The 21,975-nt window shown below is 43.9% G+C and overlaps 1 protein-coding gene across 1 annotated transcript in view; it reads right to left on the bottom strand.

Moving 5' to 3' along the window:
- The window catches only part of MRPL3 (mitochondrial ribosomal protein L3), a 34,823-nt gene extending 18,329 nt beyond the window's left edge, over positions 1-16,494 (bottom strand). The window contains exons 1-6 of the mRNA XM_084858183.1: positions 16,308-16,494; positions 14,675-14,856; positions 13,835-13,926; positions 10,177-10,275; positions 2,646-2,745; positions 916-976 (exon numbers count right to left, since the gene is read on the bottom strand). Coding sequence (XP_084714309.1) covers positions 916-976; positions 2,646-2,745; positions 10,177-10,275; positions 13,835-13,926; positions 14,675-14,856; positions 16,308-16,417 — 644 coding nt within the window. The 5' untranslated portion in view covers positions 16,418-16,494. The remainder of the gene's footprint in view (positions 1-915; positions 977-2,645; positions 2,746-10,176; positions 10,276-13,834; positions 13,927-14,674; positions 14,857-16,307) is intronic.
- Positions 16,495-21,975: the final 5,481 nt, after the last annotated feature.

Raw genomic sequence — 21,975 nt, 5'->3', positions numbered from 1 at the left:
GGCTATGTAAAGATTTGGCTGTGGCTGGGTAAAAACAAACAAACAAACAAACAAAAAACCGCGTACGCAAATGGCGGCAGCTATGGCTGCCGCCATTTGCGTTCCTTATTTTTGGCCGTCTTAGTCTACGTAAATATTTACGTAGACTATGACGGCGAAAATAAAGGGGAATGCAAATAGCGTAGCGGGAGCTATTCGCGTCCCTTTTTGATTCGCCATTTTAGCCTACGTAAATATTTACGTAGGCTAAAACGGTGAATCAAAAAGGGACGCCAATAGCGCCTGCTACGCTATTTGCATTCCGCTTTATTTTCGCCGTCATAGTCTACGTAAATATTTACGTAGACTAAGACAGCCAAAAATAAGGAATGCAAATGGTGGCTGTAGCTGCTGCCATTTGCGTACACAGTTTTGTTTTTGTTTTTTTTACTCAGAGCCCTCTGCAGCCGGAAATCCGGCTGCGGACGGCTCTGGCCTGGGCCTGGCCGGCTGCTCCACACAGCACAGCCAGCTGTGGAGGATTCCGGGGGGGAGGAACAGATCGCCTCCCCCCCGTCGAGGATTCTGGGGGGAGGGACGGAACGCCTCCCCCCCATCAACATAATCCGTGGAAAGGTAAGTGACTTTCGTGCATCCCTACCCACGGCTCTCTCTGGCAAGATCGTGCTTCTGCCTTGCAGCAACTGCCACCTGAGGCAACCACCTCACTCGACCTAATGGAAGGAGCAGTCCTGACTATTTTATTCCTGTAGTTTTATTGCTGCTTTTTGTTTTAATATTTTTATGTAAACCACTTTGTGAGGTTCACCTGAAAAGCACCTTGAATAAAAGCACCAAAAACATGCAACAAAGACTACCGATCATTCTGTAGTTAAAAACATCCTAATACATAAATGGCTATGGGATGGAACTTACGTTTTTGCAGTGACGTCCACATACTGTCCGGGGCGGAAGTGAGCTGCATACAGGGGAGTACCTTAAAACAGGTGAAGAATGTAATTAAGCCAATAAACAAACAATTAGCCCCAGTCTATTTGTTTTAAGACTGTGAAGGAGGAGACATTCGAATCAAGTGAACTGCTGCCAAATTACTTGGAAATACTGTGTTATATATGCACATTATAACTAATGCTCATAGAGAAAAGTGTATAAGCCAAGAACACCTGCCAATTCCAACGCAACACAAGAGATAAAGGTGCAGTATGTTGTTCTTTCTGTGAGATGCTAGAGATAGACAATGGCCATGCTCACTTGTCATGATAAACCAATGAGCCTTGGGGTTGTATACTCCCCCCACCCCCATCCCACACAGCCAGAAGGGGTTTGGAAGATTTTGTTTTCAGTTAACTGTAATTTGTCATGTTCTTTGGAGCAACAAATTGTGGTTAACATTAACTATGTGCAGATTCAAAACAAGCCAACTTCAAAAAGTGGGTTATGAAGGCAGCTTGTTTGAATCCAACACTAGTTAATGCTAATCACAACGCCCAGTTTGGATAACACAGGAAGCTGTGGTTAACTAAACGCAGAAGTGAAAGCTTCTGAACTCCTCTTGGCAATGAGGGAGGAGGAGAGGAAAGTGAGGGCATATGCTGCTCATTGCACATCACGATCAACCATGGTTTATCACACCATGTGAATACAGCTAACGTTTTAATATACAAAATAGCTGTTGTAAGTTTAGTAGCAAATTATACACACACACACACACAGACCAACCCCATTCTAAACACCTATGATTAATTTTCCAAGTTGTCTGCCTTTTTCCCTTCAATCCCATCTCCCCAGTCACATAACTGCACATAAGAACAGACTAATTTTCGAAGGGTTGAATCCCATGCATCTTTAGACAGAAAAGAGTCCTACAATGCCCTGGGAGTTGTAGGACTTTTCCTGTCTAATCAGGCACAGGATTTCACCCTAAATTGCTGATATTGTAATTCATCGGGGAAGAACAACATGGCCTAACTATATTCTCAAAAGTCTTAAAAAAAAAAAAAGCAACATCGGAAGAGAAATGTATTTGGAAACAAAAGTTGATGCATTTAGAAAGACTTTCTGACATTCTCTCTACCACCGCACATACTTTATAATGAAATGGAAGACTCCAAACCAGTCATAGTGTTAATTTAAAATACTGGGTGAGATGGTATTAACACATTACACCTCTGCAATTCAATACATTTCTTGATGAAAAGGGAAATGCACATACCAGATAAACAATACACAGGAAACTCCTACAGGATAAAGCTTGGTTGTTAAATGTAAGTTTTCAAACTACAGGAGAGGATTAATACTAGTCAATGAAACTCACAAATGTTTTGACTCACTTTATGAGTCTTGTATAAAATAAGTAAGTTCTTACAATAATCTGCTATTTGGCCAGCTTATTAAATTATTTTTAAAAACTTCATCTCAAAGCTTTAAAAAAAAGGTAGCCAACATACAAGAAAACAACGTTACCCTCCCACAGAAAATGAGCAGTTTTGAATTCCGACCTTTTACATACATGGGATTTTTTTTTTTAATGACATGATATTAAAATGTATCAGCACACTTTTACATCTCTGCACAATGGCTTTGATTTAAAAAGATGGAATATTATGCAAAATTATATTCAAGATCCTCCATTTTGCAAAAATTACCTGGCTTAATGACAGCATTATGCGACACTCTAAATGTTGTAATTTTCTGCTTTGGCGGAATGCCAATTTCTCTGTACATCTCCATTGGAGACACCCCTTTCTGGAAGAAACATGACACATAACAAAACCGGTGAAATATAAGGAATTTAGAGCTTGAACTTAAAAATCTTTTAAACAATACTTTGAAATACCAGACAATACTGTAATTTTTTTTAAGGATTTGCATTTGTGATAAAGGTTAAAGAGAGACTTTGCCAAACAACGCGCATATCATGGCTTGTAATAGTTTTAAAGCACAATCCTATCTATGTCTACCCAGAACAAAGTTCTATTGGTTTTACTGCACCTTACTCCCAAGGTGCAGTAAGCGTATATAGGATTGCAGCCTTCATTTCCTTATCACAAAAATTTAGTTCATTTTCTAGTCTAAATGCAAAGAGGTATAAATTACAGTGTTTAACCACGGCCCAGACAACTGTGCACTTAAGGCATATCTATACTACAGACTTGAAACTGGTTTAATAGGTATTTCCTCTCTCAATGGAAAATTGAGAGTTGTTATTCTATGATGGAGACATGGATTTCTGACAGTGGCCATGTTCACACATAAACCAGGATTCCTGATTTTTCCTGGCTTACTGTGAATGAACACTGTGCTGGTGAAATCAGCCCTCTTGCTCCTTCTTCACTTCTCCCTTTGTACAAGTGGGTAAAACTAATCAGGAAAGGATAGCTTCTTGTGACATCTGAAATTAGGATCCTGGTTTGCTGCTTCCAAACAAGCCAGGATTGAAAACCAGCAAGAAGCCAGGGTTTGTTGCTGGTTTACCAACCCTGACTTGTTTAGGAGCAACAAACCAACACCCCACATTTGGATGCCATGGCAAACGATCCCTTCTCAGTTAGTTGCACCAGCTTGTGTGCAACATAACAGTTTAACGGGTAAAAAGCTGACAAAAAATTAGCAGTGTTAACTTCTGTTTTCTGTACATGGATGGATTCTAATAATCTATTTAGAAATCTGGCAGCTACAGAAAATACTTAAAACAAATTCCTTTTCTATCAGTTGTGGATAGATTAATCAGACCAAAGTAGAGGAAAACAGGCAGGATATAAATGTAATTATGTAATAATAATAATACTAAGTCCACAAAGTCACTATATCAATTTTGTTAAAGTGTAATTATCCTGCCTTTCCCTCAAGGTGACTAAAAGTTTCCCATCTCCTCCTCAAAGCTGCACTGGAAGAAGCAGGATGGAAGCATGTGAAGCTGAGGGCTGCACAAGCAGGGTACTACAGGGTTTCCAATCAGCTCCTCATCCCCAAAAAAGTATTATACGAACCCTAATGTTCTAAAAGGTTGCTAAGGCAGAAAGATCTGGACAGAATCACAGCTGCACAGTGAGAACAAAAAAGGTGAAAGTACACATTCTTTCACATTTTTAATTTCAATTCAACATATTCTGAAAGACTAATCGTTAATAAAAGGAGTTTTCATTATTAACCAAACACAGAGAAAAACCAGTTTATAAATAGTTTATGGTGGATTAAAGGAACTGTCCTTGAGTTTCCCTCTCAACATATTAACTAAATGGAAGCTAAATGAATGAAAACTGCAAATGCAAGAAGCTGTATAGCTGAATTTCGTACTTAAAATGGATCCCCCTAGAAAGCAATTTATGTGACTGACAGCAGCGACACACTTGGATAATCACCATCTGTAAGGTGGTCAGTGTTGTGGAAGTTATCTGCAATTTTCCTTTTCCCAGTGAAAATGTCTGCCTGAACTTTTAAATGAATCCATCAAGACAATTTTGAGGTGATAGAGCATCACTCAAAAATGTGCAGATTGCTAATTATTTTGTGCATAAATTATGAAATACCAGGAAACCCTTACAATTCTGTGCCGTGAAACCAGGGCTAAAGTAAGTTTTAACTGTTGCATTCATGAGATTCTCTCTCACATGCTCAGAAATCAGCACTGGAAATCAATGGAATTTGGTTTAAAAATGCATCTAGGACAGGAGTGTTCAAGTTTATACCACGGGGTGGGGAACAAAGGCATTTACCCACAGAAAAAAAAATCAGTTGTTGCTTCATAATAAACTGGGGGTCTGATTTTTTTCTGTAGGTTAATGACCCAAGGGCACTTTTGAAAGCCCAGACAGGGTTGGCTGTTGGCTAGCCCAATCCGTACCTTCAAAGATCTCCTTAGGCTGTCACGCTATTTCGATGCCACCCTTCCTCTCCTCTCTGCCATCTCACCCCCTCCCTTCTGCTCTGGAAAATCTCTGTGGAGAAGAAGCTTCCTGTCAGCCCAAACCCAGAGCTGCTCTAACAATACGGCTTAGAGCTCACTGTTGCCGTATTTGTTTCTTTGCTGGTTCTCATGCTGGCCTGGTCAAGGCAATTGGAATGCGCTGTGTGCCGCTGCCTCCTCCACCTCACCAGCTGCAGGTGGCAGTGGTGCTTTACTGAGGGAGACAGCAGAGAGTACAGCCATAGTTAGTTAGTTAGCTGAGTGGGGACTAGAACCCAGATCTCCCGACTCCCAGTCCAGCACTCTAGCCACTACACCACACTGGCTCCTTTGCTTGCTGTCCTTCCTGTCTCCTCCAAGCTGGCTTCAGGAACAGCAGCAGCACCAGGTGCACACTCCAGCTGGTGAGGGAAAAGTGAAGGGAGCAAAATGGCAGCTATCACCACACCTTCTTGTTGTGGTCTCCACTTCCTTTCGGTGCTGGCATTTCCCCACGCAACTGGACACTGTCCCACCGTCTGCCCAGAGTAGGAAGCAGCATGTGATGGGCTGGAGGGAATCAGGGTGCAGGTTCCCCGCCCATGGTTTGTACAATAAAATGTGGGCTATCTCTAGGAGAAGACTTTCACAAATGTAAATGTATATTTAGATAGAAAGTTAAGGTGCTTGTCTAGTACCAACTCTGAAATGCAAAATGTGGTATCTTACAGCACATCTACACATGAAAATACTTTATATCTGGTATACAGGAATCCTGTTTTAGGTCAGAAAATAATAGATAGATATAATGCAATCTGAGGAGGGTTACAATAATCAATAATAAGCGAGGAGATGAAAAGGTAGTCAAGACAGATAGAATTACTTTTTAGCTGCTTTGCCTCCAAATATCTGACTCCAGCTTTCCACATTTTTTAAACACATTAAGGAAAATCTCATCAAGATGTTTGATAGAGGATGGCATAGGTAGGCATTTTAATTTCTGGAAATATATAGACTATACCAGGGAGTGCATTGAACATATTATCCAGTACACACATTTGAAGAACCACCTGTAAAAGCAGAATTACAAGCTATTTCAAATTAGGATATGTGTGCACTTCACTATCATATAACATTTATCTAACGGGCTAGGATATGAAAGATCTGTCTCCCAGATGCACAACAGTCTTGGCCACAGTCCTTTGTTAATTTAAGGAGGGATTTATCTCTGGATGTTGCCAACAGGAATTTGGGTGGCTGTAGGTATCGAGCATGGATCCCACTCAACAAGCTACCTATTGGCAGCTACTTGTAGGATACCAGTTTCAGCAACATCTCCTGCACGTTCAGGTATTTCCCAAAGCTGTGACAGCAGAGCAGTTATGGCCCCTTTTTGGTCCAAAATAATGCATATATCTGAGTTAGTATTCCTCTATTAAATTATTAGTTATTCTGCCCTTCAAAAGTTTCCAGGGTGGATATGATGAACAGCTAATGTTCTACAACAGGCAGCGGTTTGATTATGCATCTAGTAGAGCAAGTTGTAAGGGAATGAGAGATCACAAATTATGCAGCCTGAGACTAGGTACAGTTGGCTGTCACATACTGTTCTCTCTTGGAACCAATGAGTGAAAAGTACATACATCCTTAGTTCTACACCTAGTATTTGCAAGTTGACATGACATAACATAACATGATTTCAGGCCACAGGCATTTAAATAAACCCCCTGCCCCCACAAAAGATTTTCATGAATTTGTTATATCATTGATTTTAAGACTGAAGTCAACTATCTGTAAACAAAAACATGCTGTTCTTTTTCAAACTGGAGCACTGTTACATCTGAAGAGCTGTATGTATGTATGTATGTATGTATGTATGTATGTATGTATCGCATTTATATCCTGCCTTTTCTCCTCTAGCAAGGAACCTAAGGTGGCTTACATTATCCTCCACCACTCCATTTTATTCTCACAACACCAACCCTGTGAGGTAGGATGGGCTGAATCTGTGACTGGCCCAAAGACACCCAGTGAGGTTCCATGGCCAAGTGGGGACTAGAACCTGGATCTCCCAGCTCCCAGTCCAACACTCTCCCCACTACACCACACTGTTTTCACATGTGCAAGACATTACAGAAGTAACGAACATTAAACAGAGATAAAAATTTCATGTTGATGAAACTGGAAGTTCAGCTTGCAAATGGGAACAGATGCTAAAACCAAGGCCAGGGATGGGCAAACGTGTGGCCCTCCAGACATTTTGGCTTACACCTCCCACAAATTCTCACCATTGCCTGTGCTAGTTGATGGGAGTCATATGCCAAAACATTTGGAGGACCATAAGTTGCCAACCCCTGATCTAGGCAAAGCAACCTACTTTGGTTTAACAGAAAATGCTGTATGTTAAGGGTGCAAATTTGGAGGCTTATGAGTATCTAATGCAGAGAGGGAGGTGCCTCATGCCTGGATCTCTGCATTTTAGCTAGACAGGCGATTTTGTCCATCTAGCAGAGGCTTTGGGGAGGAGGAGGGAAGAAGGCTGGGGCAGCCATAGGAAAGATCGTAGGAATGCCCTCCCGGTCTCCTCTCCTCCCTCGGAAAAGGCCCCTTCTCCTCGTCTCCACAATCCGTTTTACAAGCACAGAGAGGCAGCTGGCGTGGTTGTCTCTGCGCTGGCTATGAGGGGAAGAGGGTGGACAGCGCAGTTTCCTGGTCCGAGCCCTGTCTCTGAGCTTGGAGCCAGGAAACTGAAAAATCCTATGTCCCCCAGTTGCTGTCTAAGGGACATAGGATTGCCCCCTAACTCACTGATGGACCAATTTCTCAAATTCCAGGTAATACAGCCTCTTCTCTTTGGTGGAGAAGTACAATGCAACAAGCTCTGTTATATAACTGCCCAATATTGTGAAACCCTGTTTAACTACCCTTTGCTTATTCACAGAGGAAAGTGGGATTCAGCTAGAGACTGGGGCTCAAGGCAATGACAATTATTTATTAAGTCCATCTGCAGCCCATACCTTCTGCAAAGAGCTCAGCAGTGTATATGGGGTTATTTCATTTTATATAAGAAAATGCAGTTAGGTAAGCCCAAACTCACAAACTGAACTTCGTGGCTGAACAGAGATTTGAACCCAGGTCTCCCCAGTCTAAGCCCAGGACTCTCTCCATGCATACTGGATGTCAATGAACTGACAAGGTAGAACGCGGGTTCAGAGTGTGATGCCATGTTACATGTTTTTTTCTGTTTCTGGGCCAAGAGTGGATACATTTTCATGCCTGAAGATAGACTAGGAATGCTCTGTAATGCCACTTAAAACCCAAGAACAGTAACAACTCTGTGCTAGGCAGGGCTGTTGACATTTTACAGGGCTTGCTCCTGTATCTTTAAGAGCAGCCTTATATCTAGAAATTTAGCAACTTTAACCATCACTTTACCTCTATGCCACAAAAAGTTTTACCCACACTTTCTGTGTGTCAGTTAAAGGCCCAGATCAGAGCCAGGAAGTATGCCTCAGATCCTTCCAGGAAAACACGAGAACTAATGCAGATTTTTATGTCCCATTATAAGTGAATCAAATGGGTTCAACTGAATACGCAAGCCCTGGACATGCATTCCAAAGAACACGCTAGGGCTCAAAGTGGGGACGGACATGCTGGGCCAACCCCCAACTTCCCCATGTGCGCTGGCCCTGCCCCTTCATTCACCAATCTCGTGGTGAGGTCTGAACAGGGTTCTACTTGTGTTCAGTTGAACACGATTAGACCCCTGCTTTCAGACCCTGTTAAGTGGAGTGGTGAGGCCAGAGAATAAAGGGGTGGGCCCGGTCACAGGACAACAATGGGGGCCTGCCGCCACGTTCAGCACTCACATATTCTCTGGAATGCATGAATACAGATACAGTTAAAATAACTTGTACAGAAACACCTATTTAAACATGGAAAACCAGACCTTAACCTGTGGTCACTCACTGCCAACGCAAAAGGAAGATTGGCGCTAGAGGGGAAGTGGGAAGCATCTCCCAGTCCAGTCCCCAGCCAAATTTCATTCTTAGAAGAAACTGCCTCCTAGAAGATAGAGAGGAGAGGCTGTGCAGAGACCCCCTGACCAGCTTCACAGGCCAATGCAGAGCTTCTGAATTGGCCCTGACCCGCCTCGGCCCGATTCGGAGCTGGGCTGACCTGCTTCAGCCTCCAGATCCAAGGCAAGATCCAAAGGCTGAATTGGGGAGCCCCTGCCCAGCCGTTCCCTGCTCTTTACCTGGACCCATGGCGAGCACCCGCAGCCGTCGGCCTCTTCGAGGGAGTCGCCATTTACACTGTAATATTGCATACATGACAGTCTTACGGATACCATTTGCATAAGACTTAATTTATGGAAGAAGAAGAAGAGTTGTAATTTTAAAAGAAAATGGCGACTCCCTCAAAGAGGCTGATGGCTGTGGGTGCTCCCCACGGCTCCAGGTAAGGAGAAAGGGACTTGTGTGGCTGGCAGGCAGCTGTCCAGATGGGACAAAAGTGCCCTGAAATGCTTCAGATCGATCCAACCCGCTTCAGAGTGCTTCAGCCCAATCCTGACTCGCCTCAGATTCAGGCCGAGGCACCCTGCTTCAGTTCAGGATTCAGATCTAGAACCAAAGGATGCACAGCCCTAGAGAACACCCCAGTGCCTGGACCAGTAGATAGCAAGAAGGTTTGTTCATTCAAATATATATCACTGATGCAGCAAAAGAACTAATCTGCTCAACAGTATCTAGAACAGTTTAGTCCAATCCTTTGATTATTTTCTTTGAAGCAAGTTTCACTCAGTTTAATCAGGTCCAGAGAATGACTTGGTCAGTGCCTGAATGAAACCTTATAGAAGATAACTCTGCAAAGGGAAAGCTGGATGTGCATGTAAGAAATGCTGTTCTTTTTACAGGACAGTAAAAGCTTCTTGCACAAACAAATGTGGTGGGATCTGTGGACAGATGGAGGCACAACCTCATACATGCAACACAAAAGAATTGATCCTATTAAATAAAAAGAACACTGTCCGTGTTAAAACAGGAATACTGGATACAAAAATCCCCTGCCTTCACTTCATGAGTTGTCCTTGATAAATATTTGTAAAGGGGAAGAAGAGATCAGTTTCAAGAAATTATAACCAACAGAGGCACATGTAAGGTTTTTTTAAAAGGTAGGCTTTTAGATATACAGAGAGGCACCTCACCTAAAAACTCTTATCAATGCATGCTAGAGAAGCATTTAATGAAGACTTATATTCCACACAAAAAGCAATATAATAGACTTACATGAAACTGAGACACATTTTTTCCTCCAACGACTAGACCATGATATTTTCCATCAAGTTCCTCCTTTGGTACGTGCTTTACTACATGGCAGTCTTGAACCTTCAAAAGATGACTCAAAATGGTAAAAAGTTCTGAAACCCCATATGTATGTGAATATATATATATGTGTATGTGTGTGTGTGTATGTGTGTGTGTATATATGTATGTATATATATATATGCATATATATTGATCAAACAGTAACAAACCATTGTAAGACGCCACTGAACAACACAGAGAGACCTACACTGTATGGTACTGCAACCTTTAATCATTTATTTATTGTTTACTCATTTTATAAATACTGCTTTCCACAATGTATCAAAGTGGTGAACATAACATAAATCTCATAAAAACAATATAGCAATAAAAACACAATACAAATTAATAATCAAAACCATACACTCCACTGTGTGCTACAAACCACAGCTGTATTTTGTGGTTTTAATTTACATGAACCACGCAGAGAGCTTCGGCTATTGGGCAGTACAGGAATGTAATAAATAAATAAATAAATAATAAAATTGCTGGCCCAGTCACACTTCAGGGAAAGTCTGTGTAAAGACCCAAGTTTTAAGAAGATGCCTGAATGTCAGAACTGTGGGGCCTGTCTAATATAAACTGGCAAAGGGTTCCAGAGGGCAGGTGCTGCAACACTAAATGCTCTACTGCAGGTGGTCCTGAGGTGAACCTCGCGATCATGTGGCACCTCCAGAAGCGCTCTCCCTCTGATGACTGAAAAGCTCAGACAGGTACGTACAGGGTGACCTAAGATAACCTGGCCTAAGATAACCTGGTCTAAAGTTATTTAGGGTTTGATATGCTTACAACACCTTGAACTTGGCCCAGTAGCTTACTGGTAGCCAGTGCAGTTCTTTTAGTAAGGATGTAGCTTGCTGTCAGACGGAGGCCCCGGTTAGCAGCCTCGCTGCTGCATTCTGCATCAGCCTCATGCAGGACCAAGCCTAACAGTAGCCCCACATAGAGCGCATTACAGTAATCCAATCTTGATGTTACCAGTGCCTGTACAACTGTGGCTAAGCTATCATGGCTCAGGAACAGTCGCAGTTGGCATACCAGCTGAAGCTGGTAAAAGGCACTCCTAGAAGCTGGTAAAAGGCACTCCCAGCCACTGAAGTCACCTGAGCCTCAAGTGACAAAGATGAATCCAGGAGTAACCCCAAACTACACACCTCCTCCTTCAGAAGAAATGTAACCTCATCCAAAACAGGCAATTGACCTATTTCCCAGGCCGTCCCACCCACCACACTTCTGTCTTGCTAGAATTCAACCTCAGTTGATTGGTCCTCATCCAGCCCACCACGGCATCCAAGCCCTGGTCCAGAGCCTGCACAGCCACATCTAATTCAAATGTTATGGAAAAATAAAGCTGGGTGCCATCTATATACTGATTTATTTATTTATTTATTTATTGCATTTATACCCCGCCTTTTTTCCTCTTGCAAGGAACCCAAGGCGGCTGACATTATCCTCCTCCTCTCCATTTTATCCTCACAACAACAACCCTGTGAGGTGGGTTGGGCTGAGAGTCTGTGACTGGCCCAAAGTCACCCAGTGAGCTTCCATGGCTGAGTGGGGACTAGAACCCGGATCTCCCAGCTCCTAGACCAACACTCTTGCCACTACACCACACTGGCTCTCTGATGACACCTACTGATGACACCTCACTCCAAATCCCCAGATGACTGTTCCCCGTGACTTCATATAGATGTGGAATAGCACTGGGGATAAAATAGTGCCCTGCAGCACCCCATAGCCCAAGTGCTGGGGTGGTGAGCTGCGCAACCCCAGCACCACTCTCTGAGACCAGCCCCATAGGTAATTTGATGAGAAATTAAAAGCTGCCATTTATTCATACCCCACTTTGTGTCATACAGCCTCAAGGTGTCTTACAACATGATAAAATACAATTCTAAACAATCAGCCAGATATAAAACAGCAGATAAAATGGTTTTAAAAAAAGGAATAGAGACATCTGCTAAGAGACTATAAACTTTTCAAATACCAGCAAACATAGACTTCATTTGATGCCTAAAAGGTTAAAGAAAGATGAGTGCCAGGCAAACATGCCTGGTTGAGAGCTCCATAATTTGGGTGTCACCAAAAAAAAGATCCCTAGTTCAGCAGCCACAGAGACCCAGAGAAGGGCCTCTGAAGAATATCTTAAAGGGGGGGGGGGTCTAAACATGGAAGAAGGCAGTCCTTTAGATCAAGGATGAGTAGAAGACCACTGGTAGATCTATAAGTGATTTGCAGCAGATAAACAAGGATTTCTGACTTCCAGCTGTTTAACAGCAACAACAAAAAGGCTGCTGTTCTACACATATTTACTTGCATGATCCATCAGCAAGTTGTACATCTCTGAACCTCAGTGTTACACAAGTGTAAAAAGGGATTTTATGCAAAAGAGTGCTGACAAAACTTGCTGTTTTTTAAAATTACAAGAAAGACCCCTACAACACCTCTCTGCTATGGCTGGCCTTGTACTAGTCACATTATGTTTCAGCCTCTTATATTCTTCATTTATAAAATCTCAGTATTAATTGGTTGCCTTTGAATACATCTTTGTGCAGTTCTGCTAGCAAGATCCTTTGCCAGAATCCCTGATGTGAAGTAACTCAGAAGTAGATTTGTACTTATATATGCAGGTAATCCCAAGGTATGGCTCCTGGGGGAAGAAAATAATTTGCTCTCACCCCTGAGCCACCACTTTGTTGCTGGCTCCATTCCTAGCCCCTACTTTGCATTTGGCTCTGGTTAGTGGACTTCAGGATTCTAGCAAACAAGAAAACTAGATTCCACAAGCCTGGAGCCTTCCTAACCCGATTTATTACATGTAAGAGATGACATTGGTTAGTCCAGGGGTGCTGAACCAATCTGGAGAAGATCTCAGGGCCCAGATGCCAGTGGTGGGCAGGACCAAAGGCAAAACAGGCAGGTCCCAAAATGCCAGCATATTTTAGCTTAGAGCTCTTACTGCCAGTAACTAAGCTTTAGGAGAGACATTTCGACCTTTTAGAATGGGGAAAAAACTGCACAAAGGCCAGGAAACCACCAAACAATCTGTGGTTGGAGGAAAAGGAGCGAGGCCTTGGGAAAGGGGACAGGACCATCTGGGGAACTTCAGAGGGCTAGATTGGGAACCTAGGTGGGCAAGATTCAGCCCCCAAGTCTGAGGTTTTACACCCCTGAGTTAGTCCAAGGTACTACAGGACTGTCGTCAAATGAAAGAGGTTTGTTTCTTTTTTTCATTTCAGACTGTTCACTTGCAACAAATGAAGGAAACGCAAATGACAGAAATTCACAATGCTATGCTGGTCCCTGGCATACAACCCTGGAGTACAGTGAAGACACTGTATTGGCAAGAATATAGAAGGTGTGCCAAGATCCAAATTAAGATCCATTTGACTTCAGAAAGTCACACAACACTCTAGACTCAGTTTAAGACTAGTCACAAAGGCAAGATAAAAATGCTATAAGAGAACTTAAAATATATAAAAGATAAAATGATACTAAATAAGATCTAGAAAACATAATGCTTTTACTTCTCTTCAACAAAGTACTATATTTTGAAGGTTCAGAATATTATTTGTCTTACATGAAGTAAAGTGACAACTATTTTTTCACCCTTTTTGGTCCATAATGGCATCATTCCCAACTTTGCCGCAACAACACCAACTCTTTTGGAACCTGTTTGAAAAAGTAAAAGAAAAGGACTATAACACAGTCATCTTTTATTTACTTAAATGTCTAGTCTAACGCATTCCAAGAGCTCATGGCAGGTAACACTTTAAAAACAAAGGGCTCAATCCAATCTACTGTGGGTGCAGCAGCTGTGTATGGAAGGAATGCTAAGGAATATTAACAGAGCCCTGTTCCTTCCTCTCCTCCCTGGTGTGCACACACAGATACATGCTCAGGCACCATACCAGGCTATTACCTGGGAGCAGGAGGCTTGTGGACACATCCCCATCCAGCTGTTCAGTCAAGGTTTGCAAATCAAAGTTTGGAACTGAAGTTCCTGTATTGAATGGGATGGGGAGCAAAAAGCTAGATGGAATATGAGAGATATGCAGGCTTCCCATTCCTCACAGTGGCTTAGCATGCTGAGTACTTGTGCGCACGCGCACACGGGGTGGGGGAGACAGGAAACAAAATCCATCATGTCCTATGTGAGGTATGCCCATTATAGACTGGATCAAGTCCACTAGTTTCAAACACATCTGTAGTTAACGAATCAGAACAGAAGGTGAAGAACTGTTCTGAATGTATTATTATTTACAATATTTGTATACCACTCCATATCCAAAACAGATTTTGGAGTGGTCAGCATAAGAGGTAAAACAGTAAAAGAATAAACAAATTAAGACACCATATGAAAGTTACGCTTTCTAAAGACATACATTTGCTTTAGCTTGTGTTCCTAGTATTTACAAACCTGGCTCCCAGGGGTGCAAAGGCCAAGGTTCATCTTTCAATGGACACAGTTTACTGGCTGTTTGAGCTTTGAATTCTTCTGCTGTAAACTTCTTAAGGAACTGGGTATTTTCTTCTGAAAGGTGCTCATCCCACCAGGTGGGATTGTCAGTAATATGTCTAGCTATGACACACCACAGACCCCTGACAAATGGAAGGCAAAAATGGTTTAGAAAATGAGATGCTGTAACATTTCCACACTTTCAGTTCTGCAACCCTGACCTCTACCTTTAAAATATCCCCAAGCCATCAATAACAAATTGATGGCTTGGGGATATTTTAATGACATTAAAGCATCACTCAACTGATAGCCTTGAAAACCATAGCTGAGATGCCAGGTGCATAATTAGTAAATACTCCGACTTGCCTAGGTGTACGTCCAGAATATTACACTGCAGTGCTTCACAAGCTAGCAAGGGCAGCAGGGTGGTGACGGAATGTAACATAATATTTTGCATGTTTTATTTTTACTCTTGTGGTAGAGCTTCCAAAACTGTGCAGACTGTGCCCCAATTAACATTGTGGGAAAGGACAGATGCGGCTGCATGAGCCCAACTGCTGCAGACCCAGCTACTGTAAACTGAGAATGAAGTTATGTGGGAAGAGAAAATGTGTGTGAGCCAGAAAGGAGAATGGGTGAAGGGTGTGTGTTTAGCGGATTGACAAATGGGGAAGCAGCAGCACCAGAAAAATGTCGGTCACATGGATGCAGGCAACTATGTTCCTTGGAGTGTATATGGGTATACAGAAGATCTAGTAAGCCTGAGGTGCAATTTCATTGAAAAACTCTGCCCTATTAAGGTCAACAGCCCCGAGGACCAGTATAAGCAATACAGTGTAGTTGCACGGCACCTGCTGATACAACAACATTTATCTTAGGTCTGTTTCACACATCACACTTTTAGCAAGCCAAGGAAGATAAATGTGCAGTTTGAAATGTGTTTACGTTGTCATAAAAATATTTGTACAAATGTCAAGTTTCTGGTTGGGTTTCCTGCTATATATGTATATTAAAACCACACTCCCTATCACAGCTTGGGCTGGGGCTGATGGGAGCTGAAGTCCAAAACATCAGGTGGGCACCAGATTGGGGAAGCCCTATCACAGGTGCATACAACCTTTCTCTCTCTCTCTCTCCCCCCCCTCGCCCCCCATAAAGCCAAAACGCATAAGCATGGGCAGAGCTGGGGAGAGATTAATCCTATAACATGAAGAGGTGGAAGTTGTGTAGAGCGACAGCACTGATACACAGTCAAGGGCTGATCAGCCAACACTATTCAAAGCCTTTCCTTCAATCCCCTCTCCACCAGCTGGAGAAGGAGGGGACCACAATCACCCCCGGAGCATCTCGCAAACGGAAACAGCGTGCTCTCTAGCAATCGGGATTCAAGCAGTTTGACAAGAACCTTTATTAAAGGCAGAAATTCAACAGATAAAGCTTTACCATGCAGAGACGGGGTAATAGTCGGCTACTGAATTTCTGCCTTTTCTGCCGCTGTTAAGGGAAGGGGACACACACAACCCTAACCGACATGCAAGGAGGGAAGAGAAAGAGACAACGATCGGACTGGAGGAAGCGCCCACCGCCCACATACCCGCTCCTAAGTCCTGCCTCTCTAGCCTCCGCTGCCACGTGAACTGAACCGAGGAGGCCTCCGGACAGCAGCCGCGAGCCCAACCGACACAGCAGCCCCACGCCGGGCATGGCCCCCTCCCGAAGACGGCCCTCTCCCTGTTGGGAAAAAGGCCGTCCGCTCCAAAAAACCTTCCCTCACGGTCCGCGAACGTAAGTTCCGGGTGCGCTCAGTTCCTACAAGCTCCGTGAGCACGCTGGACGGAGGCGGCGCTTATGCGAGGGCTCTGCAGCCGAAGGGGCGTTTCCAGGGGCAAGGTTCATCCCCGCTGAACCATAGAGCGGGAGTCGCCGCGGGCAGAGCGGCGGCTATATCCAGGGCTCCCGTCGCAGGAAAAGAAGGCGGAAGAAAGCTAGCGCCTCTTGCTGGTGGGGGGAGGTCGTCCCTGCGGAGCAGCCTTGACTGGCTGGGGATGCTGGGAGTTGTAGTCCGATACATCTGGAGGGTGCCGGGTTGGGTGAGGCTGCGCTGGCCACTTTTCTCTCCACGCCATGAATTATTCGTTAAACCTCTCTCTTGTCCCCTGGTAGTCTTTTTCCTCGGAAATGCCCCAAATGTGCTAGCCTCTCCCCAGGGCAGCCCCCGGGTTGTGAATGGTATGGCGACGCCCAGGAGTATGCACACTAAGAATGCAATCCCGTGCACGTTTAGACAGAAAACCATCCTTGAACTCCCGTGGTGGCGGGGGAATTCGGGGAGTTCTAGTACAGTTTTCTGCCTAAACATGCATAGGGTTGCACCCTCAGAAGCTTCTGCCTACGGCCATATGCAGGTTGCCTTTCCTTAACCAATTGGTACCTCCATTCCAGCTTGTCCTCTGGCCTGGAAAGTGACGCCGAAAATATGAGTGAATGAACATTTACCAGAGCCAGGCACTTTGCTGGTGTGTACTGTGCCCCAATTGGGGTCACGAAGAGTCGGACACGACTTCACGACTGAACAACAACTGTGCCCCAATACTGGACATCCGCAACTCGGTTTAATTGCTGAGTCTTCAGCAGGGCAGCCTTACACGCCTACTTGGAGTGCTTTGATGTCAGAACCTCTGATATATCCAATGCCCTTCTGTGCTTCTACTGGCATGGCAAACGTAACGGAGGAGTGGCATTCACTACCTTTCCTCTGAATTTTTTAAAGAATTATTTCTCTCGCACTAATTCTTTATGCTTGCTCCAGCACTAGCATCAACTTTTTCCATGGTTAGCAGCTGGGACGAAGAGCTTTGGATCCAATGCCTCCCCCATGTGCCTGTGCCGCTTCCCCGATCCGCCCCCTTTCCCCTGTCTCTGACATTACAAGGGTGAGGGCCATGGATCTTTCTGTGAGGTTGGGTAGGGGGGACCTGAGGTCAGATCTCCCCCTTCGAGGTTGCTTCTTGAGAGCTCCCCAACTTTGGAGGGGGAGATGTGATCTCTTGTATGGCCCCTGAGTTGCTGTCTCAGGAACCATAGGAGTCTAAAAGAACAGCAAATGAGGGCTTAGGAAGGTGTGGAAATAGGGCAGCCATCACACTGAGATAGTGCTTTCAGACAGAGGGCTCCTAGCGCTAACAATCAGAAGACGTTGGCTGCCTTTACATTAAAGTAAAAACCTGCAGTCCTACTGACACTGTGATTTTATTTTTCCTATTTTTTCATGTTATCTTCCCTATATCTCCTTAAATCCACATATATTTCCCTTAAATAGTTATGTTTATATCTTACTTTTAATATCACTTTTATTAATTTCTCTCATTTCGTAAATTCATCTATACTTGATTTTTGTCAATAAAGATTGCTTCTCTCTATAACTTCTCTTTCTGCTCCTAGTAGATAACCTTGTAGACTTCAGACATCACAAGGAACTCTTGTCCTCTTTTGAAATGTAACAAATGTGGTGTGAAGCAAATAGAATGCAAAGTTTGACCCTGAATGTAACATGAATTGTAAACATCCTTAATATACCCTGTAACCCAAACATTTACGTGTACATTGAGAACATCATGGAATGTGAAAAGGTTAACTTTTAACCATTCCGTGTCATGTGCATATGAAGTATTGTAGCCCAGGTTAGGAAAGGGAGGTGTGAATGGAGAATGAATGGCTTTATTGCAAGAAGTCCACATGCGGGTGCTCTGGCATATGCTGAAGATTGCCAAAGTATCAGTTACAGAAGATGGAAATGAGCCAATAAAAGAGTGGTATCTGCAGATGTTTTGATAAAGGAGGACGGCATGTTATGACCACAGAAACAACCTTGGAAATGTTGGGGAGTTGGAAGGAGGTGGCAGTCTGTCTTCAACAGACGTCAATTCTGGAAATTGGGAACATGATGTATGATCAACAAAGAACATACTGAACCCCTCTTTGATGCCATAGGCCCCAACGAGGGGGAAAGGGTATAAAACCTCTGAATCTGCCATTGTTCAGGAAGGGCATGGTTGCATCTGGATCATTTGTGTGTGCATATACCACAGTACCCTTGATCCACAGGACATGTATTAAGTGCTCTGGCCAAGTACTTGATAGCGTGTGGTGAGTATGTGTTGGATAGAATTCAGGGAAAGGATTTTACTGTCCGGGGCTTAGATAAGGTGAAGTTATCTTTGTTCTGTCATACTTACTGTTTGGGTTTGGATATAAGACAGCAGGCTTAGGCTTGGGCCTGGCTGACACTGTATCACCGTTGCCTCAGTAGGCCAGTTGCGGTATAGATTGCTCTGGAGCTGAGCAACAAACAGGGACTAACTGTCATTTAATGCACCACATTTGGATAAATAAGTTTTGACCAAGAAGGGCGCAACTTCTTGAGGATTGTTTTGTGTTGAGTTCTTGCCTAAGAGGCGCGCAACCTCTTAAGCCTCAGAGAGCGTGCAACTCTCTAAGGAGGTTCTTTGTTGTTGTTTATTCGTTCAGTCGCTTCCGACTCTTCGTGACTTCATGGACCAGCCCACGCCAGAGCTTCCTGTTGGCCGTTGCCACCCCCAGCTCCCCCAAGGTCGAGTCCGTCACCTCTAGAATATCATCCATCCATCTTGCCCTTGGTCGGCCCCTCTTCCTTTGGCCTTCCACTTTCCCTAGCATCAGCACCTTCTCCAGGGTATCCTGTCTTCTCATTATGTGGCCAAAGTACTTCAGTTTTGCCTTTAATATCCTTCCCTCAAGTGAGCATTCTGGCTTTATTTCCTGGAGTATGGACTGGTTTGATCTTCTTGCAGTCCAAGGCACTCTCAGAATTTTCCTCCAGCACCACAGTTCAAAAGCATCTATCTTCCTTCACTCAGCCTTCCTTGTGGTCCAACTCTCGCAGCCATAGGTTACTGCGGGGAATACCATTGCTTTAACTATGCGGACCTTTGTTGTCAGTGTGATGTCTCTGCTCTTCACTATTTTATCAAGATTTGTCATTGCTCTCCTCCCAAGAAGTAAACATCTTCTGATTTCCTGGCTGCAGTCAGCGTCTGCAGTAATCTTTGTGCCTAGAAAGACAAAGTCTGTCACTGCCTCCACGTTTTCTCCCTCTATTTGTTGTTGTTGTTCAGTCGTTCAGTCGTGTCCGACTCTTCGTGACCCCATGGACCATAGCACGCCAGGCCTTCCTGTCCTGCGCTCTCTCCCGGAGCGTGCTCAAGTTCATATTCATTGCATCCGTGATGCTATCTAGCCATCTCATCCTCTGCCGTCCCCTTCTCCTTTTGCCTTCAGTCTTTCCCAGCATCAGGGTCTTTTCCAGAGAGTTTTCTCTTCGCATTAGGTGGCCAAAATATTGGAGCTTCAGCTTCATTATCTGTCCTTCCAATGAGCACTCAGGGTTGATTTCCTTTAGGATTGACTGATTTGACCTCCTTGCAGTCCAGGGGACTCGTAAGAGTCTTCTCCAGCACCACAGTTCGAAAGCATCAATTCTTCGGCGCTCAGCCTTCCTTATAGTCCAGCTCTCACAGCCATACATTACTCCTGGGAAAACCATAGCTTTGATTAGACGGACCTTTGTCGGCAAGGTGATGTCTCTGCTTCTTACTATGCTGTCTAGGTTGGCCATAGCTTTCCTCCCAAGGAGCAAGCGTCTTTTAATTTAAGGACATCTTTTTTTGGTGTTATTTCTAGAAGGTGTTGTAGGTCTTCATAGAACCGATCAACCTCAGCTTCTTCGGCCTCCGTGGTTGGGGCATAGACTTGAATTACTGTGATGTTGAATGGTTTGCCTTGGATTCGTACTGAGATCATTCTATCATTTTTAAGATTGTACCCCAGTACTGCTTTTCCCACCCTTTTGTTGACTATGAGTGCTACTCCATTTCTTCTAAGGGATTCTTGCCCACAATAGTAGATATGATAGTCACCTGAATTAAATTCGCCCATGCCTGTCCATTTTAGTTCGCTGATTCCCAAGATGTCGATGTTCAATCTTGCCATCTCATGTTTGACCACCTCCAGCTTACTTTGATTCATTGATCTGACATTCCAGGTTCCTAAACAATATTGTTCTTTACAGCATCGGATTTTCTTTTCACCACCAGACACATCCACAGCTGAGTGTCCTTTCGGGTTTGGCCCAGCCGCTTCACTCTTTCTGGCGCTACTTGGAAATACCCTCTGCTCTTCCCCAGTAGCATATTGGACACCTTCCGACCTGAGGGGCTCATCTTCCGGTGTCATCTCTTTTAGCCTTGTGATACGTTCCATGGGGTTTTCTTGGCAAGAATACTGGAGTGGGTTGCCATTTCCTTCTCCAGTGGACCACATTTTGTCAGAACTCTCTGCCATGACCTGTCCGTCTTGGGTGGCCCTGCACGGCATAGCTTATGGCTTCACTGAGTTACGCAAGCCCCTTCGCCACAACAAGGCAGTGATCCATGAAGGGGTCCCTCTATTTACCAGTTATCAATCAAGCTGGTTGCCATAATCTTGGTTTTTTTGAGGTTTAACTGCAACCCAGCTTTTGCACTTTCTTCTTTCACCCACGTCATGAGGTTCCTCAGCTCCTCCTTGCTTTCAGCCATCAAAGTGGTATCATCTGCATATCGGAGATTGTTAATGTTTCTTCCAGCAATTTTAACTCCAGCCTTGGCTTCATCAAGCCCAGCACGTCGCATGATGTGTCCTGCATACAGGCTGAATAGGTAGGGTGAGAGTATACAACCCTGCCGTACTCCTTACCCAATCTTAAACCAGTCCGTTGTTCCGTGGTCTGTTCTTACCGTTGCTACTTGGTCATTATACAGATTCCTCAGGAGGCAGACAAGATGACTTGGTATCCCCATCCCACCAAGAACTTGCCACAATTTGTTATGATCCACACAATCAAAGGCTTTAGAATAGTCAATAAAACAGAAGTAGATGTTTTTCTGAAACTCCCTGGCTTTCTCCATTATCCAGTGGATATTGGCAATTTGGTCTCTAGTTCCTCTGCCTTTTCTAAACCCAGCTTGTACATCTGGCAATTCTCGTTCCATGAATTGCTGGAGTCTACCTTGCAAGATCTTGAGCATTACCTTACTGGCATGTGAAATAAGTGCCACTGTTCGATAGTTTGAACATTCTTTGGTGCTTCCCTTTTTTGGTATGGAGATATAAGTTGATTTTTTCCAATCTGTTGGCCATTCTTGTGTTTTCCAAATTTGCTGGCATATGGCATGCATCACCTTGAC

The sequence above is a fragment of the Heloderma suspectum genome, chromosome 5, assembly GCF_057233095.1.
Source record: "Heloderma suspectum isolate Gila_16-S chromosome 5, 16-S_ref, whole genome shotgun sequence".
NCBI classification, from domain to species: Eukaryota; Metazoa; Chordata; class Lepidosauria; order Squamata; family Helodermatidae; genus Heloderma; species Heloderma suspectum.
This window is presented reverse-complemented; position numbering and strand designations above follow the sequence as displayed.